Raw genomic sequence first — 20,060 nt, forward strand, 5'->3', positions numbered from 1 at the left:
AAAATTCATAAGCAGATCCTATTCACAAGTGTTAATTCGCTGAGTTACGTTCAAAAACACACAACAGAACGCTATCACCTTAGCACGAGCTAATTAAGTTAATATATTAAGGGGAAGTCAGAGATTCAAGAAGTCTTTGCCTGCCTGCCATGCCTGAAGAGGGACAATGGAAACAGCCCTGAACTGGGCAGTTGTGAAGCAATGGAAAAGGGGAGGGGCCTCTGGGGCGGTGGGGGAGGGAGGCAGGTCGCATCCCAGCTCTAGCCTTTACCAGCTCTGGGAAGGCAAGCTTGTGATGTAACTTCTCACCCTCGCCTCTTCCCCTCTAACCGTAGGTGAAACCCTGCTCTCTGTACCCTTCAGGGCCACGGGGCCCTAATAGGATGCAGACAATGTGAGCAGTTCCTGCTGCCCAGTTCATCGCCTGCTCTTATTCCCTCTTCTGATCCGCTCCTCCAGAAAGCCTTCCCTGATACTCCACACAGGCAAGAAGCATCTGTTGAGAAGACTATTCTTGCCCCCATGGAATTGCCTTGACACCCTTGTAAGGAACTAATTGACCATGAAAGTTATGACCAACCTAGACTACATATTGAAAAGCAGAGACATTACTTTGCCAGCAAAGGTCCACCTAGTCAAGGCTATGGTTTTTCCAGTGGTCATGTATGGATGTGAGAGTTGGATTGTGAAGAAAGCTGAGCGCCGAAGAATTGATGCTTTTGAACTGTGGTGTTGGAGAAGACTCTTGAGAGTCCCTTGGACTGCAAGGAGATGCTACCAGTCCATTCTGAAGGAGATCACTCCTGGGTGTTCTTTGGAAGGACTGATGCTGAAGCTGAAACTCCAGTACTTTGGCCACCTCATGCAAAGAGTTGACTCATTGGAAAAGACTCTGATGCTGGGAGGGATTGGGGGCAGGAGGAAAAGGGGATGACCGAGGATGAGATGGCTGGATGGCATCACCGACTCAATGGACCTGAGTTTGGGTGAACTCCGGGAGTTGGTGATGGACAGGGAGGCCTGGCATGCTGCGATTCATGGGGTTGCAAAGAGTTGGACACGACTGAACGACTGAACTGAACTGAACAGATGAGGGTATATTTCTGGACTCTTGATTCTATTCCATTGATTTGTAAGCTGGTGTTACATGATCTTTATTGTAGATTTATAGTAAGTTTTGCAATTGGGAAGTGTGATTCTTCCAGTTTTGCTTTTCTTTTTCAAGATTATTTCAGCTCTTCTGAGTCCCTTGAATTTCTTTACTAATTTTAGAATCGGCTTGTCAATTTCTGCAAAAAAAAGCAATTGGAATTTCAATAGGGACTGTGCTGTGTCAGTAGGCCAATTTGGGGGCTATTGCCATTTTAATAGTGTACTACATGCTAAGTTGCTTCAGTAGTGTCCAACTCTATGTGACTGCATGGACTGTAGCCCACCAGGTTCCTCTGTCCATGGGATTCTCCAGGTAAGAATACTGGAGTGAGTTGCCATGCCCTCCTCCAGGGGATCTTCCCAACCCAAGGATCCAACCGGAGTCTCTTATGTCCCCTGCATTGACAGGCAGGTTCTTTCCAATTCAAAAGCAAGGATGTCTTACCATTTATTTGAATCTTTAAATTTCTTTCAAAAATGTTTTATAGTTTTCCATGTAGCAGTTCTGTACTTTTTTATTAAATTTATTTAGTTTTTATTCTTCGTGATGCTATTGCAAATCAAATTGCTTCTTAATTTCATTTTTAATTGTTCATTGCTAGTGTATAGAAATACAACTGATTTTTGTATGCTGATTCTACCTCCTGCAATCTAGTTGAACTCATTTATTCTAATAGATTTTTTTGGTGAATTTTTTTCTTAGTATTTTCCACGTCTAAGATCACACCATCTGCAAATAGAGATAGTTATACTTATCCTTTTCCAACTTGGGTGCCTTTTATTTCCCTGTCTTGCCTGATTGCACTGGCTATGCCTCCAGTACAGTGTTGAATAGAAGTGTTGAATAGACGAGCACGGTCACCCCTGTTTTGTTCCTGATCTTAGAGGGGAGCTTTCAGTCTCTTTATCATTAAGTAGGAAGCTAGTTTTTCATAGATTCCCTCAATCAGGTTGAGGAAAATCCCTTCTGTGGCGACTCTGTTGAATGTGTTTTTTTTTTTTTCTTTCATGAAAGGGTGTTAGATTTTGTCAGACCTTTTTTTTTGCTCTGTTGAGAGCATCGCATGACTTCTGCCCTTTATTCCGTTAATGTGATGTTACACTGATTGATTTGCATGTGTTGAACAAACCTTGTAGTCTGAGGATAGATCACATGTGTTCATGGTGTATAATCTTTTCATATGTTGCTGAATTTGCATGGCTGATATTTTGTTGAGGATTCCGTGTCTATTCATAAGCACACTGGATCCAGGTCTCCATCCGTGAAATGGGCCCTCTGTGTCTGGCCTGGGATGTCACCCAGCTCTCAGCATTGCAGTGATTTTAATTATCAGTGTCTTTGACTTACAGCTTACAGCTTTTCCCGTCGTTCACTGTTTTGACTTGAAGCCCTCCCTGGAGGGAGGTGGCCGGCAAGTCTCTTTCTCATGTGGGGAGGCTGGGGAGGCTCAGAGACAGGCTGCGGGTCACCCATTTCCTAGGACTTCTGCAGATCTGTGTGGTTCCCAAAGTAAACGGAGGAGGAAGAGCGCCTGCAGCTTTGGAATGTCCTGGGAGAAAAGGACCCATCCACCCACTCCTCCCCGGGGTGCAGCAGGGACACCTCCTGGACACTACTTGGGCCCCAAGCCTCGTCCTCCCACTCAGAGGGGACACACAGGGAATCAAGTCAGGGAAGGGGTGGGGAGTGTCCAGCTTGCATTCCTACGGTAGCATGACCTCATGAAAGCAGAGACCATCCCCCGGGCCCATTTGCCAACTGGACTATCGTTTGGAGTCCTGGTGGGACAAGCTTCAGTAGAAGTGAAATCAGCAGTAAACCCAGCTTTCTGCGGCTATCAGGGCCTGCAGAGGCCTGTCTCTGCTGGTGACGTGGTCCTCCTTGTGCCCGTGCGTGTGCTCCGTCACCCAGTCGTGTCCAGCTCTTCGCGGCCGCATGGACTGTAGCCCATGAGGCTCCTCTGCCCATGGAATTCTCCAGGCAAGAATACTGGAGTAGGGTGCCATTTCCTCCTCCAGGGGATCTTCCCGGCCCAGGATTGAACCCACGTCTGTTGTGTCTCCTACATTGGCAGATGGATTCCTTACCACCAGCACCACCTGGAAAGCCCATGTGTTCATGTTTAGGTCCTCTGTAAATCTCAGAGGAAAATGGAAAGCAGGACGGATATCATATCTCCCCAGTGAATTGCTACTGAAGGAGCATGGGTCTGGGTCATGGCCGCCTTGCCTCCAGCTCTGCCATCTCTTGGCTTTGGGACCTCGAGCTGGTCACCTGGACTTTCCCAGTGTCCATCTCCCATCTGATTGGGGTCAACAAAAGTACAATGGAAACTAAGTAGATAATATTTCAGAGCGAGGGCTCTAGGCTCAGACTCGTGGGTCTGAGTCCCGGCTCTGTCCGCTTGTGACCATGTTTTCCCCTAATCTGTGGCTGCGTCATAAGTTCCCCCAGAACCTAGCTTCAAACAACCGTTTTGTGGTGTATCCTGATTTCTGTGGGGTAACAAGGAATGTTTTGTAATAATAAACAAGTTAATCTTAAAAGTTTACTCACTAGTAACAGCTTTAAAATACATGCAACAAAATCTGGGGGCACCAAAGAAGCAGATACACAATCCTGGTAGGAGACCCTAGTACCCTGCTCTGTATAGGTGATGGAACAAGCCCACAGCAAGCTTGAGCAGCACATCAGTCAACTAACCCCACTGAAATTTAAAGAATGGGCATCCTAGGAACAGCAAAACATATTCTGCTCAGTTAAAAAGTGTCAGGGCAGGATCCCAGCCAGGAAGGTCTGACTTCAGAGCCCTGGCCCCTCAGTCTAGCTGGGGCTTCCTGGTGGCTCAGACGGTAAAGAAACCGCCTGCAGTGCAGGAGGCTGGGTTTGATCCCTGGGTTGGGAAGATCCCCTGGAGGAGGAAATGGCAACCCACTGCAGTCTTCTTGCCTGGAGAACCCATGGACAGAGGAGCCTGGCCCAATGTAGCCCAGTCTCTCAAATATGCTGCCTTTTGGGCAAGAAAATCCAGCAGCTGAGGAAAGAGAGAAACAAACATGTTTAGAGGGATCCCAGGGGTCTGTAGAATGGGTCAGTGTAGGCAGCTCTGGCTTCAAATTTCTGACTGCCACTTGAGTAGGGGTGTGGGGAGATGGGGCTGGAAGGACCATTCGTATGATTGTACCTGTGTTTTAAAGTTTCCCTGTCTTTAAAGCATTTAAAGTTTCCTGAATCTCTGTATCAAATTACTACTTGAGAGACTGTTAACAGCCTGTCCGAGGCAACATACTTGGTTTTCACACAGCGTCTCTTTTGATTGATTCGGTCTCCTGGTTCTGCTTTCACGGCCAGATCTTCTCACACCTCTGGGCCTTCTTCTGTGTGTTTCCTTCTGCCTGGAATGCCCTTTCCTCTTTTGTCCTCTGCAAGCTCCTACTCGTCCCTCAAAACCCAGCGAGAAGTTGCCCCATGTGGAGCCCTCGCCAACCGCAGATCTCCTCCGTAACATGTACACCCTTCTGGGGGAGCGCTCGGATAATGCACTGTCATTTCTATTATTTCTGCCTCTCTTGGCCACCAGACCACTTGCCTCCTTGGGGCCCAGGCTGCCTCTTTCTCTCCCTGTATGGCGCTTCGGGCCCATGTTTTCTCATAGGTGTGGTGAGGACCCTGTGCTTATCACAATCACCTATCACACCCAGGTGAAAACTGTTGCCCTCTTTTCTCTCCCCTCAGCCTAAAAGACAAAAATCAAGGTGAACTCATCCCCCCGGTGCTGAGATACACAGTGACATACCTGAGAGAGAAAGGTGAGTAAGAGCTGGCTCCAGCCAGGGGACGTGAGGGGTGCCAGGGACTCGTCTCCTGGAGGCCTCTCTGGGATCCTGAGCGCCGCACAGGCCAGAGGATGGGAGGAGCTGGAACCTGGGCCCGGGGGGTGACCGGGATGGGCAGGCCCGGGCACAGTGGCTCCAGCCTCCTGGCCTCTCTGGTTTGAACCCTGGCTCCGCTGCATGCTAGCTGTGTGGCCTCAGGCAAGTCACCTTCCTTCTCTGGGCCTCTGTTTCCTCATCTGTCCGGTGGGGTGATAACAGCACCTGGTGCACGGGGTTGCCGTGGAGCCTAAGTGAGGTGATGTGCGTGGTGCTCCACACACCTCTGGTCCTTTATCACGAGAGACACGCTTGGTTTGTAGACACATTGCCAGTGGGGTGGGTGTGCTCAGTGACTTGGGGGTGAGCCTTGTGGCTCCTCCTAGACTCCGGAGGCTAGAGCTCAGATCCACAGGAAAGGTGCACGGAGGTGTCTTTTACCCTAACGGGAGGAAGACCATTCTCGAGAGAAAGGGCTGCCAGCGCGGGGTGGTCCCCAGCAGACTCAGATGCAGCAGCTGTGGGGGTCCGTGCATCAGAGGGGAGCAGGGTCCCTGGGGTGGCTCCCAGCACGTCCCAGGAACTGCCCACTCACGGCGCCCAAAGCTCTCTGAGGCCGCGGCTCTCGGGCTGCAGGGCCTGTGGTTGGCCACTTGGCGCTCTGTCTCCTTCGACATTCCTGCTCTGTCATTAGCAATACTGCCCTTTCCGTTATGTGTTTCAGGAATGGACAAAAAAACTTGTGGATAAAAAAGTTTCATAGAAACTGTGGAAGGGAGTTTTCCTTTTTAAAAAAAATGTATTAATTCCCTTATTAAAAAAAAAAACTTAAAAAAACAAACAGCCCATAGTAGGAACTCACTCTGTGTTTGATGAAGAATATGTGGATTAAACGTGTATTCGTCTAGGCTCTCGGGTTATCATGGTGACCGCAACACACAGCCTGTGTCCCTTCCAGGGGCTGTAGCTGTGACAGCTACAGACTGACACGACAGGGTTGAGCCGGTCATAGAGGTCAGGGGAACCTGAGCTCTGACACGCAGGCGGCTGCGTAACAAATAGCCACAGATTTAGGAGCTTAAAATGTATTATAATGTCTGAGGTCAGAAGTCTGTCCACAGGGGTTGGGTTTTCTGCTCAGGGTCTCACCGGGCTCAACTCAAGGTGCCGGCCAGGCTGTGCTCTTTTCTGGAGGCTCTGGGCAAGGCTCCACGTCCATGCACATCCAGTGCGTCAGTCAAGTTCAGTTCTTGCGGTTGTAGATCCAAGTTGCCTGCGTCTTTGCTGGCTGTCAGCCAGGGGTCTCTTTCTGTTCCTAGAGGCAGCCTGCTTTCTTTGCTGTGCGACCTCCCCCTGGAGAAACCCCCACACCTCAAATCCTTGCCCCACATGCTTTGAGTCTGTGTTGCCAGGAGGAACCTGGGTCCCTCTTATGAGGCTCGCCTGATTAGGCCAGACCCACCCTAGATAATCTCCGTACCTTCAGCTCGGCTACGTTGGACCTGAATTCCCTCTGCAGAGTCCCTCCACTCCAGCATCTAGATTAGTGTTTGAATGAGTACGTGGGACCCCAGGGCCCAGGAGCCTGGGGGCCATGTCAGAATTCTGCCTATTACAGTCACTCAGCAAGAAAGAGAGGAGGGGCCCCTAGGCAAGGGGAACAGCGGGTGCAGAGGGTGAAGGTAGGAAGGAGCGTGGAGCCGGTGGGGGCTGGACAGACGGCTTAGAGGGGCGGGCGGGGGGCGCTGGGCAGGAGAGCTGGGCAGCAGTAGGCAGACCCGTAGGTCTGTGGTATGGGTTCGCAGGCAGCTCTCCCATCACTGATGGAGACAGGAAGACCTCTGTGCCAGAGCCGATGAGGTTTGGATGTAGGTGTCAAATAGCTCACCCAACTTCAGCATGGAAAGAGACGGGAGGGGGTGAGCGGCGAGCATGGGGGTCTGGGGCCTGGTGTTGTCCTGGTGAACGTGGACATGCTCTTTGTTGGCACTGTCCAGGATGGTAGCCACTGGCCATATGTGGCCGTCGTCCAACGGAGCACTGCGTGTGTGGCTCGTGTGCCGAGCCTGGGTAACTTGATTTTTCACTTGATTTAATTTTAATTGCACAAATGTAAACCACCATGGGCAGCTAGTGGCCGCCATATAGGCCAGGTCGGCTCTAGACACTGGGGAGAAAGAGGAGCAGCATGTTTGGGGGCGTCCTGGGGGCTGCGCTGGGGCCATGCGTTACCCCCGTTCATCCTTCCCGCAGCCCTTGGAGGCAGGCGCTCCTGGCTTACTTGGCAGAGGAGGCAGCTGAGGCTCAGAGAGGCTGAGCGCTTTCTCTGAGGTCACACAGCTGGCCCGAGGCAGCGTTGTTGGGCAGACCCCAGCTGTCTGCCTGAAGCGTCAGCCTCTTCCACTCTCCCTTTCTGGGGCCACAGAGGTGGGGAGTCGGGGGGACTGGGGAGTACGGAAAAGGTTTGATTTAAGAGGAATAAACAAAGGTGGGTGTGGGGCTAGCGGGGAGAAGATGAGCCAGGCTGGAGAGTGTTCCCTGCCAGCCGCGGTGGGGGGATGCGTGGGAAGGGGGAGTCACGGAACGTTCCAGAAACCTCAGATGCTGGGCCCTGTGAGATGCCTGGAGACTCCCCACAGGACTCCACACCGAGGGCCTGTTCCGGAGATCAGCCAGTGTCCAGACGGTCCGTGAGATCCAGCGGCTCTACAACCAAGGTGAGTGGCTCCCCAAGACCCTCCCTGTCAGTCTCCCACCCAGCCAGCCTCACAGGGGCCTCTGAGGCCACAGAGCCCACACTCGAGCCAGCGGAGCTCCCCCCACCCCTGACCCCAGAATAGCCCAGACTTGGGGGACAGCTGCCCTGGTGAGTCTGTGCCTGGACCCCAAGCCTCCCCTCTCAAGCCTGGGGACAGCAGAAGCCGGGCCTGACCTCAGGATGCTCTTGTCCAGGCGGGACTGGGTCATATGGCAGAGAATCAATAGTGTACCCCTGAAATTTCCATGGCGGTCCAGTGGCAAAGACTCCGCACTCCTCATACGGGGGCCTGGGTTCAATCCCTGGTCAGGGAGCGAGATCCCATGTGCCGCAACAAAGATCAAAGACCCCGCCCGCATGCTGCAACGAAGACCGGTGGTGCCAAATTAATTCATTAAAAGCCCAGTGTCCCCAGCCTCTGCCGGGCGCCGTGAGAGGCAGGGGAGGGCAGGTGACACCATCGGCAGGGCGGGACAGTGCTGTGTCCTGGTGTCGGGCTCCTCCCCTCAGGAGGTTTCAAGCCATTTCAGGCCCGAGCCTGCTCTGCAGCTGGAGTCCCCAGCCCAGCGTCGGAACTCAGACGCTCGCCCTTGTGTGTCCAGGGAAGCCTGTGAACTTCGATGACTATGGGGACATCCACCTCCCAGCCGTGATCCTGAAGACCTTCCTGCGGGAGCTGCCCCAGCCGCTGCTGACCTTCGAGGCCTACGAGCAGATCCTCGAGATCACCAGTATGTACGCGCCGGGGTGCTGGCCAGGGGTGCCCAGGGTGCCAGCTGAAGGCCAGGTGGGTGGGGGCGGGGCTGCTCGGCCTCCTGCTGTTTCCCTCCGGCGCTGCAGGCCAGGAGAGGGGCTGTCCCTCCCGGACCCCCGCCAGCCTCGGCCAGGCCAGCCCTGCCCATGGTTGGGGGACACGGGGTCAGGGGTTATCAGATGCCCCTGGGCCCAGAGGCGCGGTCTTGGAGGGCATCTCTGAATCTGGGGTGCATTGCCCCGGTCAGAGTGCACCCCCCTGCACTGTTCCACAGGGTCTCTACTTCTAGCACCTCAATTTCCTCGTCTAGAAAGAGGGGTAGCCACCCCCGCCTGCTGTTACAGAAAAAGCTGTGCATGGCCCTTGAGAGAGCATAGTGAGGCACCCGTCGTGGGGCAGGGGGGCACCGTGAGAGGTGTAGGGACCGTTGCAGCGGGGAGGCAGACTGGGCTCAACCCCAAATACTGCAAGCTGGAGGAGCTTTACAGCCGAGGAGCTGGCGGGCGGGCGGTCTGTGGATGGAAGGTTACTCGGAGGAAACAGGCGTGGGGGTAGGCGGGGGCCGGATTCTGACTACACTGATCCAACAGGACCCTTGCTACCAGCAGACCAGGCGGCCCAACATCCCCTAGAGGGTGGGGGATGGGGGGATGAGGACCCATCAGATGGCAAGGGTGATCAAGGTTCCCGTTACACTAACTTACGGCTCTTCATAAAGCTGGACAATGCAGAGACAAAAAGAAGCCTGAAACCAGAGGCTTTGTTAATAAAAGAACTCAACAAAGCCTGACTAGAGTTTGAGGAGAGAGTCTCCCCAGATTGGTGGAGAATGCTGGGGAGATGTGATGTGAGCTGCAGCTCTCGGGCATGGTGATGCCGGTGTTCTGGAATGGACCAGGTGCACCGAGGGCCGTGGCGCTGATCACTCCTAACAGCCAGTGAGGGCACGTCAGGGCTTCCTAAGTGGCTCAGTAGTAAAGAATCCGCCTGCAAATGCGGGAGACGTGGTTCATTCCCTAGGCTAGGAGGATCTTCCCCCTGGAGAAGGAATTGGCAACCCACCCCAGTATTCTTGCCTGGAGAATCTCATGGACAGAGGAGCCTGGCGGGCTACAGTCCATGGGGTCGTAAAGACTCAGACGCAACTTAGCAAGTAAACAACAACGAGGGCATGTCAGAGATGCTGGAGGATGCTGGGAAAGCAGCGTAATCAAACATTGTTGCTTTCAATGCTTTCAATGGGATGACCTCTGCCCCCAGTGTTCTCCCAAAACTGGATTTGGCTCCTGGTAGGTGTCAAGCCATAGACACAGCCGAGCCCCAACTTCCTCCCTGCCCCGCCCCCCCACACACACACACGAAGAGATTTGAACAGGCACTCTGATCGTTTCTAACAATGAGAGTTAGCGGCTCGAGGCTGTACCCCTAGGACGGTGACTACAACCCAAACAAAATCCTGCCCGAGAAAGTACTTCTCATTCCAGCCAAAACCTGGTGATAGACAGAGCTGCCTGGCCCCATCTTAGAGCAGTTCCTGTGGAAAGTTTGCAATTATGAGCTACTTCTTTCCTCTTCATTTGCACCTCTACTCATTCTTTTTAATAGCTGCCTATCTTTCTGTCAGCTTAGCTATTCTGAAGGCTATGGACCCTGTCGGCTGTCATTCAACAACTCAGCCTGACTGAATTGTGACTCAGGCATAGGGCTGCCAGATTCAGCTTTTAAAAAACACAGGATGTCCAGTCAAATATGAATTTCAGGTAAATAATGAACTCTTAGTATAAGCACGTATCTATGTGTAAATAAGTATACTAAACTCTTTAGAATAAGTATGTTCCAAATATTGAACAGGATGTACCTGCACTAAAAAAGAATTTGCTGTTTATCTTCAATTCACATTGAACTGGATATCCTCTATTGTATCGGCAACCCTGCCCAGGTGGGGTGTGTGTCTTCTTGGAGTGAGGCAAGAAGTCCTTGCAGAGAATGCTCTGGAGGAAATGGGCTGCCCAGGTGGCCTGTGGTGTCCAGGAAAAAAAGCCAACTGCCATAGGGATAGTCGCCAAGGTATAGCAAGGTTTAGAGCACCAACTCATAGCTGAACAGAATGGGACTCTAGTCTGGGCTTCAGCACACATTAACTGTGCGACCTTGGGCAGGTCACTGAACCTCTCTGAGCTCACTTTCCTCGTCTGCATAAAATCGGGGTTGCTTTGAGAATGAAAGGTCATACACTGCTTGGCATGATTCCTGGCACACGGTAAGCGCTTGGTTCATGGTGGCTTTGTGACAGCGAGCTGCTCCTTCCTGCTCACTTCCTTCTTTCTTCAAGGAACCATAGTAAAACCCAGGGGTGGACGATGCTCCATATCTGTTCTGGGACCACAGCTTTTAGAAAGATGTCGAGTCTGGAAAGCAGAGATCCAGGGCAATGAGACTTGTTGGTTCCTCGGAAATAATAACTGCAAGGGAATTCCTAGTCTGCTCAAATTACCCGGCAACCACTTGAGTTCATGGAAGAATGACTTCTGTTGAAAAACCAACAAGAACGTTCACAGCAGGGAACTCTGCGTCTTTCAGCAGAGGCTGTGTTAGTCCACAGTCACCGTGCCCAAGGCTTAGTGGGAGGAGGTTTAGGGTGCTGGGAGCTCAAGGTGTGTCTGTGTGTGCACGTGTGTGTCAGCAGCAGGAGCTGGGCGAATGTGTGTTGAGTAGCACGTCTGCACTCGCAGTTTATGGAGCTCAGTGGAGTATGTGGTGGGGGGCCACTGGGGCCGCTTGGTTGCTTGGCTGCTTCCAGACCCCGCTGGGTGTGGGGCCCTGAGTTGTGGATGGGAAACAGGTTGAGTTAGTCCAGAGCAGGGTCCGTGTGCTTCTGTAGAGTCAGATAGTAACTATTTTAGGCTGTGTGTGCCAGACTCAGCCACCGTGCAAAAGCAGCCATGGACAAATGAACAGATGTGGGTCTGCGCCAATAAAGCTTTCCTGGCCCTCGGCCTGTAGTTTGTACCGACCATCCCATCCATAAGGTGATCTGGCTCCCAGGGGTCATGGCGGGGAGCAGTCGCTGTGCCCGAGGTGAAGAAGTGGGCAGAGCTCGGAGCAGAGCTTCCTTGGGAAGTGGGACCCAAGGTCCAGGCGTGGGGCAGCCTGTCCCCACCTCCCCATGCCCCTGCCCGTCCTCGGAGGGATGGGATGCAGGAAGGGGACGCTCAGGAAGGATCCTTGGGCCGTGGCAGGTGTGGAGAGCAGCCTGCGGGTGACCTGCTGCCGCCAAATCCTGCAGAACCTTCCAGAACACAACTACGCCGTCCTCAGCTACCTCATGGGCTTCCTGCACGAGGTGAGGGGGCCAAGCCAGTGCCCAGGCAGACCAGGCCTGGGTTCTCACCTCCCTCGACCCTGGAGCCCAGTCTGGGCCCAAAGGGCCTCCTAAAGGCCTGACCGGGCCACACCTCTGCCCAGCAGGTCACGGGGTGGGGTGCGGACGGGGTAGGGGGGTTGTGTGCCCAGACCAAGGATGCTTAGAGTCTGCAGCCGGTGTGAGGCCTGAGCAGGAAGTGTCCTGGGCCTGCTGCACCATGAGCCACACACCGAGGGCCCTAAGACAGTAGAAATGTCTCCTCTCCCCACCCTGGAGTTGCTCTAAGTGTTGGCCGAGATGAGGGGACAGCCCCTTTGGGGAAGCAAATTCCCTACACTCTCTCGTTAACCCTACAAGAGCACCTGCAGGCCAGGGCCCCACTCTGTACCCATGGTGCCAGGGCCCCACCCCCTGAGTCCTGGGAGTGGAGGAGGAGGCTGGGATGGGATGTGGCGGGGATACTGCAGACATTCTGGAAGGAGATTAAGAGGCCAGAGCCAGTGGGCCTCCGGGGCGTCAAGGCCCATCCCTTCTGTTTTACAGATGGGCGACTCCAGCCCTCCTCCGGGCACAGAGTCACACCTCTTCTGTCTCCACCGTGTTCTCACCCCAGGTGTCCCGGGAGAGCATCTCGAACAAAATGAACAGCTCCAACCTGGCCTGCGTCTTCGGGCTGAATCTGATCTGGCCGTCCCAGGGGGCCTCCTCCCTGAGTGCCCTCGTGCCTCTGAACCTGTTCACCGAGCTGCTGATTGAGTACTATGATAAGGTCTTCAGCGGCCGAGAGGAGCACGGGGCCCAGGCGGGCGAGCAGGGCGGTCCCCGCGCCAGAGGCTCCGTCCCTGCTGGGGGCACTGCAGGAGACAGACCTGCCTCCAGCCTCGCCAGACCCCCGCTCCCTCCGCGTCCCCTGACCACGGCCTGGAGACCCCTCTAGGGCTGGAAATGTCAGTGGTGGTCTCTGCATCTGTGTTTTGTAAACTTGCCATTAAACGATCTTCTAGGGAACCGACCCTCCCTCCAGTGAAAATTCTGTGGTTCTGATTCGTCAGCCCCTCTTGTTGGGTACTTGCAGGCAAGATGATGGATCTGTTAGGATCAGGACTCGGCCGGGCCCCCTGAAAATGGGAATGTGGTGGCTGGGCCTGGTGCCAGGCATCTCCTGCTGCTGTGATGCCACGTGACAAACCGTGTAGACCCAGTGCCTTAGAGCAGCGGCCTCCGGTCACTGCCTGCGAGTCGGTGGGTCAGCGGGCAGCTCTGGTCGCTTCAGGACTTGCTTGACCAGGGTGGCTGGGGAGGCTCCACCCTCCCGCAGGTGCTGCGTTTCCGTTTGATGAATGGGCACGCGTTCCCTGGACACGAGCCGAGCCCAAGCAAGAGCACCAGCACGGCGGCTTCCAAGCTTGGGTGGCGTCACTAACGCTCACACCCTGTCGGCCAGAGCTGGCCTCCGGGCCAAGGCCAGGGTCGCAGTGGAAGGGCAGAGGGTGCGGATAAGAGGAGGGGGAGAAACGGGGCCGTCGGCTGCCCGAGGGCTGCAGGACGTGTCCTGCCCTGGGCGTTACGGGCCGGTCCTGTGTTCCCAGCGCCCCATACAGTGAGGAGCCCTGAAAAGTCACGGCTCCACGTTCCCAGCAAAGAGCCCCCAGTGTCCCTGATTGGCCAAGCCGCGGTCTCACCCGGGACGGGCGCTGTGTCCGGGGCGGGCACCGGTGGGCTCCCCACAAAGGAGAGCTGGTGCCCGGTGGGTCAGTGTGAGCAGACCCCTACAACATACACCGCTGGCCAGGGTTTCAGCAACAGGCCCTTCTTTTCTTGCCGTTGTGGAGGCCAGAAACCCAGGGTCAGCGTGCCAGCAGGCTTTACTTCTGGTGAGGGCGCTCCCCCTGACGTGCAGACGGCCACCTCCTCTCTGTCCTCAGGAGCCAGAAGGGCCAGCTCTCTGGTGTCTCTTCCCGTAAGGACACACGACCTGTCGGGCCCGCCCCGCACTCGTGACCTCATTTAACTTTAACTACTCTGTGAGGAAGGCTTCCCTGGTGGCTCAGACAGTAAAGAGTCTGCACAAAACAGGAGAGCTGCGCTCCATCCCTGGGTGGGGAAGACCCCCTGGAGAAGGGAATGGAAACCCACCCCAGTATTCTTGCCTGGAGAATCCCATGGACAGAGGAGCCTGGCGGGCTACTGTTCATGGGATCGCAGAGACTTAGACACAAGTGAGCAGCTAACACTTTCACTTTATATTCCCAGGTGGAGCTAGTGGTGACAAGCCTTCCTGCCAATGCAGGTGACACCAGAGCTGTGAGTTCAGTCCCTGGGTCGGGAAGACCCCCTGGAGGAGGGCACGGCAACCCGCTCTAGTATTCTTGCCTGGGAAATCCCATGGACACCTGGGGCTACTTCCTGAACGCGGAGGGTGTGGGCGCCGTGCTCACCTCCTGCCTCTTCTCACCTCTGCATTCACTCCACTCACCCGTGGCTGCGGTCGCCTGCCTGCCTGTCCTCATCTCTGTAAGGGAGGGGACGTGTGCCCACTGAGCCATCTCCCAGCCTGTCCTCGTCTCTGTAAGGGAGGGGACGTGTGCCCACTGAGCCATCTCCCAGCTTGTCCTCGTCTCTGTAATAGAGGGGACGTGTGCCCACTGAGCCGTCTCCCAGCGCCCAGCAATGAGTGGGTGACACCTCGTTTCAAGGATCCAGCAGACTGAGAGCAGGGGAGCATCCTCTCATTTCTCTGACGCAGGTTCCATGTCGTGTCCAGGCCAGAGCACAGTGTCCCCAAGTCCCGGCCATTCAGGTGAGGAGGACATTGGTCCTCCTGTGGCTTCTGGGGCGGAGGAGGGGGAGCTGGTGGCAGGTGCTGGAGAAGAGACCCTCCCACTGACACAGCACGTCCTCCTCGGGAGAGGTAGGCCCAGCCCCAGCAGGATGGGCTGTGGAGTCCCAGTCCAAGGTCACAGGTGTGAGGCCTTGCACCAAGACCACAGACACAGAGCCCAGAACCAAGGTCACCTCTAGAACAGACTGAGCCCCTTTGTAACTGCTGCCAAAAGCCCCCTGATCATCACCAGCTGGTTTTCTGACCCCAAGTTAGGCAAAAATGCCCACCTGTGCTCACCCTATAGCCCCTAACCAATCACCTAATAGCACCCTTCCAGCAGGAATTTTCTTTGTCTTGAGGCTATAAAAATTGGCTACTAACCCACAAAAGCTGTGACAAACCTAGACAGTGTATTAAAAAGCAGAGACATCACTTTGCCAACAAAGGTCCATCTAGTCAGAGCTATGGTTTTTCCAGTAGTCATGTATGGATGTGAGAGTTGAACTATAAAGAAAGTTGAGCACTGAAGAATTGATGCTTTTGAACTGTGGTGTTGGAGAAGACTCTTGAGAGTCCCTTGGATGCAAGGAGATCCAACCAGTCCATCCTAAAGGAAATCAGTCCTAAATATTCACTGGAAGGACTGATGCTGAAGCTGAAACTCCAACACTTTGGCCACCTGATATGAGGAGCCGACTCATTGCAAAAGACCCTGATGCTGGGAAAGACTGAGGGCAGGAGGAGAAGGGGACGACAGAGGATGAGATGGTTGGGTAGCATCACCAACTCGATGGACATGAGTTTGAGCAAACTCAGCGAGATAGTGAAGAGCAGGGAAGCCTGGCGTGCTATAGTCCATGGATCACAAAGAGTCAGACACGACTGAGCGACTGAACAACAACTCACGAAAGTGTCGGCTCTCCCTGGAGCCGGCCCGCGATTCAGACAGCATCCCGTCAGCTCTCCCTGACGGGTCAAGAGCTCAGCCTGCCGTGCTCGCAGTGCCCACATTGTCTCTGCTCTTTGTTCTTAATGAACTCACTCCATTCTGCAATGCTCCGTGTCTGGAAGTTCTTTTCCGACCTGCGCTGGGACGGCCACCACACGGACATGGTCAGGGGCTGCGCCAGGTCCCTCCCGTGGGGCTCTGAGGATGACACACGGCCACGCGGGCCACATGCCGGGAGGAGACTTTGCCGTCCTCACTGGTCCCTGCGGTGTGGGGGCTGCTGCAGAAACACCTCCCACCTGCCTCTGCCTCCTGGTGGAGCCCAGCCAGGTGGGTATTCATGGTTGGGGCTTGAGCGGCTTTAAGTAACAGCCCTCTCCCTACTCAGACTGAAAACATTGAGGAAAAGGCAGACTCAGGAGCCGCTTTGGGGGTCAAAGTGTCTGCTTTGAGCTGGCCAGGGCCCTGCCTGCCTGTGCTCTGTCTGTGGCCAAGGGCGCTCGCTAACTAGTCACCCTGATTTCGACAAACACCGCCAGATCGCTGAGCCTGGGAAGGACACGGGCCAGAGGCCATGTGTTCTGCAGGCAGTTGGCTCCAGGCCTCTGATTTCCACGGTCATAATGTTCCCTCCTCTTCCCCCGGGAGGGGCGAGGGGGCGGGGAGAGAGGCCGGGGGGATTAGTCCTCCCTGGTGAAGTCCCTCCCCAACCTGGGGCAGGTGGGGCTGCTCCGATCATCTCATTTCTCATCTACAGACGAGGCCCTGGAGGACCAGAGAGGTAAAGGAACTTACTCTAAGTCACACAGCTTGCACGTGGCAGAGCAGGGATTCGGATCTGTGCAGCCCTGTGCTGAGGGGGCCAAAGAGAGGGGTCCGGGCCTCAGTCTCCCCACCTTACAGTGGAGGGGAGAGTTCACACTCCACACTCCCCTCCAGCTGCCAGGACACCGGCTCAGAAACCACGAGACCTGAGACTGAATCAGCTCCACCGCAGGTCTGACCAGATCCAACCTCCTGGCCCGGCTTCCTGTCTGAACACATTTGAACGATCCCATGTGGACATCAGGGTTTGTCTGCCCAGTGCTGGCAACAGCCAAGGCTTGGAAACCACCTGTGTGCTCCTTGGTGGATGAAAGGACCCGGAAGCTGTGACCATGTGCACAGTGGAGGATTATTTAGCTGTAGAAACTAGGAAAGCCTACCACTTTTGACGACGTGGATGGACGCTGAGGATGCTGTGCTAAGTGAAGTAAGTCAGGCAGAGGAAGGAAAAAGTCCTATGATCCCATTTAACATGTAGAACAAAAACCAAACAAAAACCACCAGTGTCATAGAAAAAGAGATCAGATTTGTGGTTACCAGAGGCAGGAGGTGGGGAAGGAGGAATCGGAAGACAGTGATCAAAAGTTACAAACCTCAGCCGTAAGATAAATAATGCTAGGAATATAACTAACAATTTGATGACTAGATACTAAGCGTTCTCATTACACGGAGAAATTGTTTTCTTTTTATTGTGTCTATATGAGATGATGAATGTCAACTGAACCTATTATAATAGTCATTTCACGATACATGTACATCAGACCCACAGGCTACATGCCTTAAACTTACCCAGTGGGTGGGAGGAGGGTTCAAGAGGGAGGGGACATATGTATACCTGTGGCCGATTCCTGCTGATGTATGGCGGAAATCATCACAATATTGTGAAGTAATTATCCTCAAAGGCTTCCCTTGTGACTCAGTTGGTAAAAGAATCCACCCGCAATGCAGGAGACCTGGGTTTGATCCCTGGGCTGGGAAGTTCCCCTGAGGAAGGGAGAGGCTACCCACTCCAGTATTCTGGCCTGGAGAATTCCGTGGACCATACAGTCCTTGGGGTTGCAAAGGGTCAGACACGACTAAGTGACATTTACACACACAATTATCCTCTAATTAAAAATGAAATTTAAAAAAGAAAGGAAAAAGCTTCATGATGTATATCAGTTAGTTCTTAATAAAACTGGAGGAAAAAAAGGTTTGTCTGCTGCCAAACTGTATTTTGGACACTTCCTGGCCGGACAGAATCATCTACATCTTTGGTCTTAAAACAGGTCTTGGTCACCCAGGTGACCTCCCCAGCCCACACCCAGCCCTGGGCACACCTCTCCAGCAGCTGCAGTCACCCTAAGTAGATGGCGAATGTTCACAAAAGCAGCGGAAGTTCAGGCCTTCCGAGCCTGGCGGCCTTCCGCTCGGGGTGGACTCCAGAGGCTGCAGCCCGTGCTCGCTCCATGCCAGCCTCCCCGAGCCGGGCGGCCGCAGCCTGTGCCCTCATGGCCCCAGGTTCCGGCCCCATGTCCTGGGCTCCAGGAGCACCCCAGGGCCCGCTGATCTGAGCAGCATAGCCCGTCTCTTCCTAGCCCCTGTTTCTCACCCGTCTCTCCACATCCCCACTCCTGGTTCTGGTCTGGCCCCCCACTCCCTCATGGCTCAGACAGAAAAGCGTCCGCCTGCAATGCGGGAGACTCGAGTTCGATCCCTGGGTTGGGCAGATCCCCTGGAGCAGGAAATGGCAACCCACTCCAGTACTCTTCCCTGGAGAGTCCCATGGACAGAGGAGCCTGGTGGGCTACATACAGTCCATGGGGTCGCAAAGAGTCGGACATGACTGAGCAACTTTCACCTTCTTTTTTTTCTTTCCCTCCATCCTTCTTTACCCATCTTTGCTGTTCCTTCCAGATTTCCCTCTCACAGCCAAACACAGCCAGAACGGTGCTCTTAGACAACTTGAAAAGTATTATTGTTTCTTTTCTAGTACCCTACAAAGCTCTGTTTCTTTTCTCGTATATCCTTTTTTCTTTTTTTAAAAACACAACCTTCCAGATCCAGCCAACCACAGTCAGGCACGAGGGGGTGGGGGGTGGGGCTCGGACCAGCCTGAGTGGGCTCCCCGGATCCCGAAGGGTTCAGTTCGGAGCCCAAGGCAAACCCATCGCCGGCCCCCCGGCCTCTGGAAGCACAGCTGGCATCTGCACCTCTCGCCCCCAAGAAGGCGTCTTGTTCTCAAACACTTCAGAACAACATGAAAACAGCCTCAGAGTTGTGCTGCCAGGAAAAGAAAAAAAATCTGAAATAAAAAAAATGATGGCTCCCTTAAGAGCACACCACTGTGAACACCAGAATTAACAACGACATTAAATCAAATCTCATGCATTATGCAGAAAGGTTTACAGTGCAGAGCGCATTTGTGAAATATATGTTTCAAATTTTCTGACTCCGAGAGGTGGCCCCGAGACGCTCTCCTGTGGCTGCTTTGATAGCAGCCTCCCTTTCACAAGCGATAATTGCGGAATCCCAGCGCCAGCACCGCGTGGTCCTGTCACCCTTCCCTTGTATCAAAGCACCATTTTCACGGCAAGAGAAAACAATTATGGTGATAATGTGTTGGAGACCCATGCGGCACGTATCAGCCTGAAACAATGAGACGTGATCCCGGAACGAGGGCCCCAGAGTGTCTCTATTGACAAGGACGTGTGAAATAAATTGCCCGAACATTCACTTTTGCAAAAATGACAGAGATTTTAAGTAACTCCAGAGATTAGGCAGGCTGCCCAGGACTTGTAGCTGACATCTACCAGGAATTAATGAATCCTGCCCAGAGTAGAAGCATCTGTAGGCAGAGCAAGTGGCTGGTCCATTCCAAAGAGCCCAGCAATGGGGGGCTGCCATCAGCCCAGACTGCCGTCACAGGGGGAGCAGGCACTGGGTTCCCCGATTCTGGTACATCTCAGACTCACAGACCTGTGACCCTAGGTGAGTCATGTTGCCCAGCAAGGGGAGTCCAAAGTGAGGAGGCTCGACTTGGGTTTCTGTCCTCCATGTAGGAGTGTGGCTGGGGTAAGTTCTTGGAGCTGTTTCTCGGTTGCATAATGGGAAGAACAGTCTCCACTCTGTGGGTCTCTGTGTGCTTTGCAGCATCTGTTTTGTGCCAGGAGTAACAGTCTCACAATTATAGAGGTTGGGTGGTAGGGCGGTGGTGGTACACTTCTTGCCTTCATAGGGCTTGTAGAAGAGCTGGGGAGAAAAGCAAATAAAAACACAAAATATGCTTTTTTTCTTTAAAATTATTTTTCATTTATATTTTTTCTTCCAATACCTTAAAACATTTATTTACTTATTTTTATTTTTCCATTTTTGTTTATTTGGCTGTGCTGGGTCTTAGTTGTAGCAAGTGGGAGCTTTAGTTGTAGCATGGGAACTTGTAGTTATGGCTTGTGGGATCTAAGTCCCTGACCAGGGATTGAACTGGGACCCCTGGGGTTGGGAGCTCAAGGTATTAGCCACTGGACCGCCAGGGAAGTTCCCAGATATGTCTTTTTAGAGCTATCGCAGTATGAACAGGAC

The 20,060-nt window shown here is 53.7% G+C and overlaps 1 protein-coding gene across 6 annotated transcripts in view; it reads left to right on the forward strand.

Moving 5' to 3' along the window:
* The window catches only part of ARHGAP8 (Rho GTPase activating protein 8), a 53,404-nt gene extending 40,473 nt beyond the window's left edge, over positions 1-12,931 (forward strand). For all 6 annotated transcript variants that reach the window (XM_069581745.1, XM_069581746.1, XM_069581748.1 and 3 more), the window contains 5 exons: positions 4,889-4,962; positions 7,665-7,742; positions 8,386-8,514; positions 11,777-11,880; positions 12,515-12,931. In XM_069581745.1, the coding sequence (XP_069437846.1) occupies positions 4,889-4,962; positions 7,665-7,742; positions 8,386-8,514; positions 11,777-11,880; positions 12,515-12,838 (709 nt within the window). In that variant the 3' untranslated portion in view covers positions 12,839-12,931. The remainder of the gene's footprint in view (positions 1-4,888; positions 4,963-7,664; positions 7,743-8,385; positions 8,515-11,776; positions 11,881-12,514) is intronic.
* The last annotated feature ends 7,129 nt before the right edge of the window (positions 12,932-20,060 follow it).

Source organism: Ovis canadensis, chromosome 3 (genome assembly GCF_042477335.2).
Source record: "Ovis canadensis isolate MfBH-ARS-UI-01 breed Bighorn chromosome 3, ARS-UI_OviCan_v2, whole genome shotgun sequence".
Taxonomy (NCBI): Eukaryota; Metazoa; Chordata; class Mammalia; order Artiodactyla; family Bovidae; genus Ovis; species Ovis canadensis.